At 48.4% G+C, this 8284-nt stretch overlaps 1 protein-coding gene across 1 annotated transcript; it reads right to left on the bottom strand.

Annotated features, from left to right (window-relative positions):
• Positions 1 to 3316: 3316 nt before the first annotated feature.
• On the bottom strand, positions 3317 to 7012 carry MYOD1 (myogenic differentiation 1). Its single transcript, XM_050898209.1, has 3 exons — positions 6355 to 7012; positions 4824 to 4902; positions 3317 to 4201 (listed from the first exon to the last, which is right to left on the bottom strand). The coding sequence occupies exons 1-3, from the start codon at positions 6913 to 6915 to the stop codon at positions 3942 to 3944; spliced, it is 900 nt and encodes a 299-aa protein (XP_050754166.1). The 5' UTR covers positions 6916 to 7012; the 3' UTR covers positions 3317 to 3941.
• Between the last annotated feature and the right edge of the window lie 1272 nt (positions 7013 to 8284).

Here is an 8284-nt window from a genome sequence, read left to right as displayed (position 1 = left end):
AAAAATTTCTGTAGCAGCTTCAATGATAATGTGGGAAACAGTGTATAACATTGTTATTTTTAAAAACCAGCAACTCTATTGCACTTTTTGTTGTGAAATATTGAAAGTAGAAAAAAGATCCTCTTCATTCTCATATTTGCAAATGACCTGATGAAATTTAAAATCAAAGCACTTAGCATATATAAGTGAGGTATAAATTTATTCCTCTTCACTTTTTCTATAGCAATAGTTTGAATAAGATAAACCAGTAATACTGGTTTTGTCATGCAGCCCCAGTACGGCTTTCTTAAGTGACCAAATCAAATCAAACATTCCTAAGATACACACTTATCTTTATGTTCAAAGACAGCTACTTTCCTTTAATTGTTTGTAGCTGTATGACTTTCCCTTTGGAGGTAGCGTTCCATAGGAAACATCAGACAATTCTAATATCTTTAGTGAAAAGCTCCAAACCCACGTTCGGGCAGGCTCTCCACTGTCCTGCCGAGGCAGCTCAGGGAAAGGAATGGTCTGGTTTGCAGTCACCCCCAGTTTCTCCCAGACTCTGCATGTCAGTGCAATCTGTGGGATTCAGATTTTTTTAAATCAGACGATGTTTCTTTAGGTGCCCTGCCCTGCAGAATATTGAACTGGAATCTCTGTGGTATAAAATGATGATTTCAGGCTATTGGTGTGTGTTTGTAGCCCGTGCTGGAGTGTTTTCGTAGACCAAGCTAGACTGCAGTTTGTATTGTAGCATCAGCCCTAAATGCCTAAATGCACCTTCAGGAGCCCAATTTAAGAACCAAAGTTTGTAGATTTTGAATCAGTCTTGTATCTGTTCCTCAGGTCTGCTTATGTCCCCTGCCATTGTCGGAACTAAACTAAAGCTCTGAATCCAAGTATTTCCAGCTTTGAAATACTTGCACATAGATTGGGATATACTTCTGTCAGTAACATGCCGTCCTATTGATGCACAGGGAAGTAGAGTAACTTCAGGCATTTGTTTTAAATATATTACCTTAGAAACAAACAGGAAGAAATTGCCCAGGGAACACATTTTCCTTATTTAAGTTCAAAAATAAATATAGCTGTAACCTAAATGTGTATTTATCAGCATTGACGCCCTTTGGCCTTACTCCAGTGGACTTTTCTCACTGACATCAATGGGAAAAACATGGGCTCTGCATAGGAAATCTGTGAATATTTTTTTCTTCTTCAACCATCCATCTATTTTGGGATGTGCTAAATGCTTGTTCTCTGTTGTAACATTAACATCAGTATGTGGAAACTTGGGTTGCTAAAATAAATCAGTGAAATGCAATATACATGACTTCACATGGAACTGCATGTACATTGTTGAGCACAGGCGTCCCGTGTCCACTCTGCCGTGCCAGCTTTACAGCCAGGTACACCCTATTGTGTCCTGCAGAAGTGGGGTGCTGTAGTGAGGCAGACATGGACTTTGTGCTGCCAGTATGTATAAAGTCTCTGTAGTTCCTGAACTGGCAAAATATTTCTTGGTTGCCATTTACATGACAGTAAAACTGATACTTTCACCAGCCTCAGACTACGGGGATGGCAAGGTCTATAGTATTTCACAAAAGCATCTTTTGATCTTTTGCATTGTGGGCTTGATTGAGTGTTTGCTGGAGACAATGAAAAGTTTATTGTTGATGTGCGAGGCTCTCTCTCTCTCTTTAGTTTTTCTAAGTTAGTGATATTGGCTTCAAACTAACCTGGGGCATTTTTCTGACCTTAGTAGAGACCCTCCTAATTCGTGCTAGTATGAATTAGCACATTCTCAAGTTCATTTAATTTTTATTTTTAATGGGAAAATGAAAGGGATAAGCTCAACCTTTATGGGTTGGACTGTTGTGTGCCCACAGTGAAATTCAATGGGAGACCTTAGAAAGCTGGACTTCGATGAAGGTATTGAAGGGCCAGTCCTGCCTCGGAGTCCCCTCTGATCCATGGGATCCTGGCCTGCTCCGCAGAGTGGTCCTGTGCCTTGACACCAATTTATATCCACCATGGTCACAAGTGCATGGATGAGGAAGGAATCCCTATGGCTGCTACCTTCCCTGCCCCTCTGGCTTTGGATAAGACAGCAAGCTCGGAGCACGCCTCTGCCCCAGGGAGGAAGGAGGAGCAAATGCGTTGCTTTGCAAGGCCGCTCACTCCTCTCCTCTCCTCTCCATGGAGCATTGATCTTCAAGGCCCCCACAACTAAAGGAGTGGGAGACGTTCCCATGGAATTAGCTGTTCCCTCTTTCTTTTTCCTGCTTAAGAGGTAAGAGCTGCACAAATTCCCTCTTTAATAGTCACCTAAGAGAGAATACGACGACTGATCTGTCATCCAAGTATTTACAGCTGATGACGACATCTGGGTTGGTTTTTGGGGTGTGTTTGTTTTTTTTACTGTGATGTTTAAACAAAATCCATAAGTCACAAGGATATGACAAGAAATGGGTTGTTTCACATTGGCTGTAGCTGCTGGTTATTCTTGTCCAAATGTACAGAAATGCCCTGATGGTTGCTTACCAATGACAACCTGCTCAGGGCTTAACATTTTTCAGTTTCATGGCAAGCTTGCAAGGTTACACATATATACTGAATGAAACATAGCCCACTGGTTATTTTTAGAGAGGCTCTAAAGAAGAAGTAAATCCCTGGAGTAGTGCTGCCAGAGATGCGTAAAGTTCAAATCCAAATTAAAACTGCCTATCTTTGGCCTAAATTCCAACATGAACTTGAGGAAAACTGTGATCTATACCTTGAACTTTATTACAAAAAATCCTTTGCAATTATTTTCTAACACCTGAGAATACATGAACATGGTACAAACACTTGAAAATTAGAACTTGAATGAAAAATCTGAACATTTGTCCAAGAACGTAGTACCTGGTCTTGTAAGATACTGTTGTATGACTTTAAGTTATGGTAGCTGCACTGAAATTTGGAGTCTAATTTATTGTGATTCCTAGTTCTAACACATCTTTATAAGATCAAGTCCTATAATGTAATTGTAAACTTTGGGGGGAGGAAGAGAAACATGCTTATTTACCTTACAGATCTCTTTAATAATGACCTCTGATGTGCAAGACTTGGTTTAGAAATCACTGAGATACAATATGAAGAAAGTAGACAAGTAGACCCCTTTTCAGCAATATATTTATGCAAAGTAGTTTAAAGTAGTGCAACTGAAGCATGTTCTTGAGTTCTTTGCTGAATCAGAGCCTGTATCTTCTTCCTGCCAAGGCAGTGATCTTAATACCACTCCTAAATGCACTAGTAATTCTAGAAGCCCTAATAAAAGTCAAGATAACTCCACAGATTGTATAAATAAGGGTCTTTATTTAGAATACTGTTGAAAACATTCTTGGCAACCACATCGTATAAATATATAAAGTTAAAGTTTGACACAACAAACCAAGCAATATTAAATATTTTTAAATTTTTTTCCCCTTTTTGTTTTGTGTTTAATTTTTGCTTTTGTTTCTTTTTTTCCTTTCTTTTCCTCTTTTTTTTCCTTTTTTTGCAAAGCAACTCTTATTTACAATTATACAAAAAGTTTTATAAAAAATGGTCCACAACCTTATTTTGGCCAGAACAAGAGTAATAGGAAGGATCTGTCATGCCACTACTGTTGTAGATTTCTATTCTCCTCCGCATTCAAGAGCCAGGTTCCTATTCCCCAAAGCCCAGATTAAACATTGGCCATTTCATGGTATACAATTTTATCTCTACACATATTAAATAACTTTAGTTTAACAACCAATAAATAACTAGGTGTATTTTGAAGTAATACAGGTTTGAAAGTTATATGAAGGAATTTTGAGTGATATTTTAAAACTGGAACAAGTCTTGAGAAGTCTTTTCTTTTCAGTCTTAGAAGGCAGGTCTTGGAGCATGGCTGAACGGAGCAATTTGTTTTCAGTGCAGTCCAGCTGGGCCTGCCTTTATAGCACTTGGTAGATAGGGTTGCTGCTGCTGCTGCTGCTGCTATCCTGGGGAAGTGGGGTGCAGTTGGTGGGGGAAGGAATTTGGGCTCCGCTATCATTCAGACTCGCTCCTTCTGGGGGGGAACAGGGACTCCCTTCAGCAACAGTTTCCACTGGAGGCAATATAGGACATGTGGAGTTATCTGTGGAAATCCTCTCTACAATGCTTGAAAGGCAATCAAGGCTGGAAACAACAGAACTCTTCCCATGCTTTGGATCTAAAAAACAGACAAAAAGGTTCTCAGTTTATCCAATGGGTACTTAACGTCATTAGGATGTGGTTCTTTCATAAAACCCCAGTGAGTGGCTGACGGTGAGCATGTAAAGATTCAGAGGAAAGAAATATTGGTGAAGGACGCCAATTATCAGAAACAGAGATTGTAATTTGCAAAATGGAAGAGAGACCCAAGCAAAGTGTGCTACTTTTGGGGCAGGGTGGATCCAGGGCTTCACTTCAGTCCATAGAAAGGGAAGGGAAGATTTGAAATCAATTGACAATTTCTCCAGTTTGGATCAATGATAGATAGAGTTAGAAGAGTCTTCATGCAAAACATGGTTAAACACTGAAAGTTAGTTGAAGAGAGGAATATATTTTTATCTGGATGTTATGTTTGCAAAATAGGAAATGCAGCTACAACATATCCCCATATTTGCAAATACATCTAGAGGAAATCCAGTGCTTCTACTACCATCAACAGCTCGCTGGCTGAAAAGGCAGGTTCCCCTTTCAGCCCAGCTGGTGTCAGCTAAACAACTGGGGACAGAGAAGGCACAGGGAAGTTTGCTGCATTGATTGCCTCGGTCTCCATGTTTCACACAACCGTTATGGCACATACTCACCATTTGGTGATTCTGTGTAGTAGCTGCTGTCGTAGCTGTTTCTTCTGTGAGAGCTGCAAGGAGGCCCACTGTACTCCATCTGGAAAGGAGAGCAATCTGAGTGAGGTCACTGGTTGGGGACAGCATTCACTGAAATCCCAGTAACCATCCAATTTCATATTTCAGTCCCTAGGCTGTGCCATTGTTCCAATCCTGGCTGAAATGCCAGGCTAGAAGGGGATTCACCCCAGAATATTTTATGTGGCACAGCTGTTCCAAAGGAAAATTACCATTGTTGTTGTATCAAATGCTGTAGCTTTACAAATGAGATGAGGTCTTCCAGCATTCTGATCATACTGCCCTACACGTACCTTTAATTTACAACAGGGAGACCAAGAGGGTAATGAGTCTTTTTTTGGTTTAATTTTTGAAGGTTTTTCGAAACATGAGTTCCTCTTAAAAAGCCTCTAGTCTACCTTTGTCCCTTGTTATTTCCTTTAGTTTCTCTTCCCATTTCCATTTTGTACAGAAAAAGCCCCAAAACATTGACTAATGTGTTTGTTTCCAATACTTTAATCCACAGTGAAATTACTCTTTCTGACAAAAGAAAAAGACTATATTTTGAGGAGGGATTATTTGTGTAAATCTTCTCTCCAATCTGCCAACTATCTCATAATCGCAGATAATTCAGCTCAGTAATGATTATCCCCACCACAGCACAGCAAAAAATCTCAGGTCTTAAAGTGCTGTTGATATCCCGTCCCAGACAGCTGTCCTGCACTCCAGTCATCCCGTCCTACCACCCCAGAGTCAGAGCCTATAGTCCCAGTGAAAAGATGCAGCGATGAGACACCCTCTCTGGCACCCACCCTTCTTCTTCCCTCCCCATAACATACAAACAGGACTGAAAGCCTGGGGTCTCCTTCCTATTGCTGGTAAGTGCCTACAAGAGGCGATGAAGCGTGAGGAGAAATGGAGAACCTTTTTCTTAAGGGTCAAGAAAAACAACTCCTGTTGCTTAGACCCTCCTCCTGTTACCATGATGAATGGCAGAAAACAAAACCCAGACTCAGTTCCCCTGTAACTACCATGACCAAGGGGGACATTCCTCTCTGCTGTTCTTAGAGGATTCAAAGGTGAATGATACAGCAGAAGATGGAAACAGAGCTGCCCCAGGAGCTACAGGAGCACAGGCAGGGCTCAGACCTCACCATACCCCCAAACACCCATCCCAGGCAGCTTCCCAAAGTGCTCCCCCCGCAGCTCTCCTCTGGTTCCCCCAGGACACAGGGGGACCTGCCTAACTTCTCATCCCAGGGGAAAAAAGTGTGTAAGAGATTTTTCTTCTTTCCCAGAGAACCTGGCATGCGGGGACCCCACCTCCCTTTGCTGCTGGCGCTCAAGGCACGAGAAAGGACTTGTCTTCTGCCTGGGGAGGTATGGAAGGCAGCTGCTATAGGAAAGGCATGAGGAGGCGACTTGCCCTGCGCAGGTTTGGACCAACAGCGTCTGGGGCACCTTGGTGGCAGGGTGTCCTCCCTGGGGCACTCACCATGCCGTCAGAGCAGTTGGAGCGAGGGCTGGAGGCGTCCGATTCCCCGCTGTAGTGCTCCAGCACTGGGTAGTAAGCGTCCTCCTGCTCCCGCAGCAGTGCCTGCAGGCTCTCAATGTAGCGGATGGCGTTGCGCAGGATCTCCACCTTGGGCAGGCGCTGGTTGGGGTTGGTGGAGGTGCAGCGCTTGAGGGTCTCAAAGGCCTCATTGACCTTGCTGAGCCGCCGCCGCTCCCTCATAGTGGCAGCCTTACGGCGGTCGGCGTTGGTGGTCTTCCTCTTGCAAGCCTTGCAGGCCCACAGCAGGCAGCGGCCAGCCTGGTGGTGCCCGCTGGGCGCTCGGACGTGCTCCTCCTCGTGTGGGTGCCCGTGGTGGTGCCCATGGTGGTGCGGGTGCTCCTCGGGCTTCAGCAGGCCTCCCACGTGCACCAGCCGGGGGTCCAGGTCCTCGAAGAAGTGCATGTCTGATGTGTTGAAGCACGGGTCGTCATAGAAGTCATCAGCGGCCGTGAAGGAGCAGAGGGAGCCCTCCGTCATCTCCATGGGGCCCAGTAAGTCCATGGGGGCAGCGGAGGAGACAGTGGCTGGGCCAGAGGGGGTGAGTGAAGGGATCAGAAGAGAGGGGGCTTTGATCGGGCTGTTCAGCAGCAGCCACTGGCCAGGCGGGTGTGCGGAGCGGAGGCCCTCACACCCTCTCCCAGGCAAGGCCACCAGCGCTGGCTGCTGCTGCCGTCGCCGCCGACCCCCTCCCCAGCCGCGCCGGTCCGGGTGCGCCACTCGAGGCCGTATTTATGCCGGAGCCCCCCCGGCGCGGCGGGTCGGGTCGGGACGGGGCGGGGCGGGGCGGGGGCCGCGGCTGCCAGAGCCCCCGGAGCAGCGGGGGGGCGGCGGAGCGCCGTGTCCCGCGGGCGCGGGGCGCCGTCGGGGCGCTGTTGCGGGCGCTCGGGCTGTTGCAGAGCTAACGGCAGCCGGTGCCGGCGGTCGGCTGCACGGTTGTCTTTTTTTTTTTTTCCTTTTTTTTTTGCTTTAAGCAGCCCGCCCTGCCCAGCCAGTCAGGGAAGCCAAGGCTCCCCGATGCCCGAAGGTGCCGGCAGCCGCCGACCGCTTGCCCCGGGGAACAGCGGTGCTCGCCGCTTCTCCCGCACGTCCCGGCGGGGCCGCGCTCTCGTGCCCGGCGGCGCGAGACGTTTTGCAGCGCGTTTCCCTGCGCGTCCCGGCCGGTGGTCGGCGGCGGTGTACGCTTCGCGGCAGGGCAGCGGCTCCGGTGGTTTCTCACGGGGAAGAAACCCCCCAGCCCCGGGACAGGTTTCTCCGCGCCGGCCGCGGCTGTGCGGCTCTGCGGCCACAGGGTAACTACTGCGGGGGCGTTCGTGAGGGCGGACGGTGCGGGCGGCACCTCAGGGCGGCGGCGAGGCGCCGGGGCCGGGGCCCGGCCGCGCAGGGCCCGGGGACACCGCGGAGAGCCGGGGCCGTGCCCGCCTCGCGGAGGCAGCGGGTGCGAGAGGAAAGGCAGGACGGAAAGCTGGCGACGGGGGGGGAACCGGCGGGGCGGTCGCGCTCAAAATGGCGGCCGCCTGGTGGCGCTGCGCGCGGCGGGAGGCGGCGACGTGACATGGCCGCCTCTAGGGGGGGATAGCGGCCCGCCGCGCTCCACCGCCTGGGCCGGCCTGGGCCGCGGGTTCCCTCCATCACCTCCGCGCTGTGAGCGGGAGCTGCGGGCTGGGGCAGGTATTAGGGACACGACTCCCGCAGGAGGGCGAGGGGCCGCCGGGTCTCCGGACAGGGAGGTGAGGGAGGGAGTGGGCCCGTCCAGGAGAGTCGTTACTGTGGAGCCAAGGCTCTCTGCTGTCACCTGGGGAAAAAAATTTCCCAGCAGAAAAATCGGATGTGTCTGGGGCCCGTTGAAGTGTGTTAGCCTTTTTCTCAGGAA

The sequence above is a fragment of the Gymnogyps californianus genome, chromosome 5 (genome assembly GCF_018139145.2).
Source record: "Gymnogyps californianus isolate 813 chromosome 5, ASM1813914v2, whole genome shotgun sequence".
Lineage (NCBI taxonomy): Eukaryota > Metazoa > Chordata > Aves > Accipitriformes > Cathartidae > Gymnogyps > Gymnogyps californianus.
This window is presented reverse-complemented; position numbering and strand designations above follow the sequence as displayed.

Excerpts from the sequence above, each read along its gene's own strand:
- MYOD1 (XM_050898209.1), bottom strand. The coding sequence starts at position 6,915 with ATGGACTTACTGGGCCCCATGGAGATGACGGAGGGCTCCCTCTGCTCC. Across the intron at positions 4,903-6,354 it reads CCAACTGCTCTGACGGCATG|ATGGAGTACAGTGGGCCTCC; the intron begins GTGAGTGCCCCA and ends TCTCCTTTCCAG. Across the intron at positions 4,202-4,823 it reads CTACACAGAATCACCAAATG|ATCCAAAGCATGGGAAGAGT; the intron begins GTGAGTATGTGC and ends TCTGTTTTTTAG.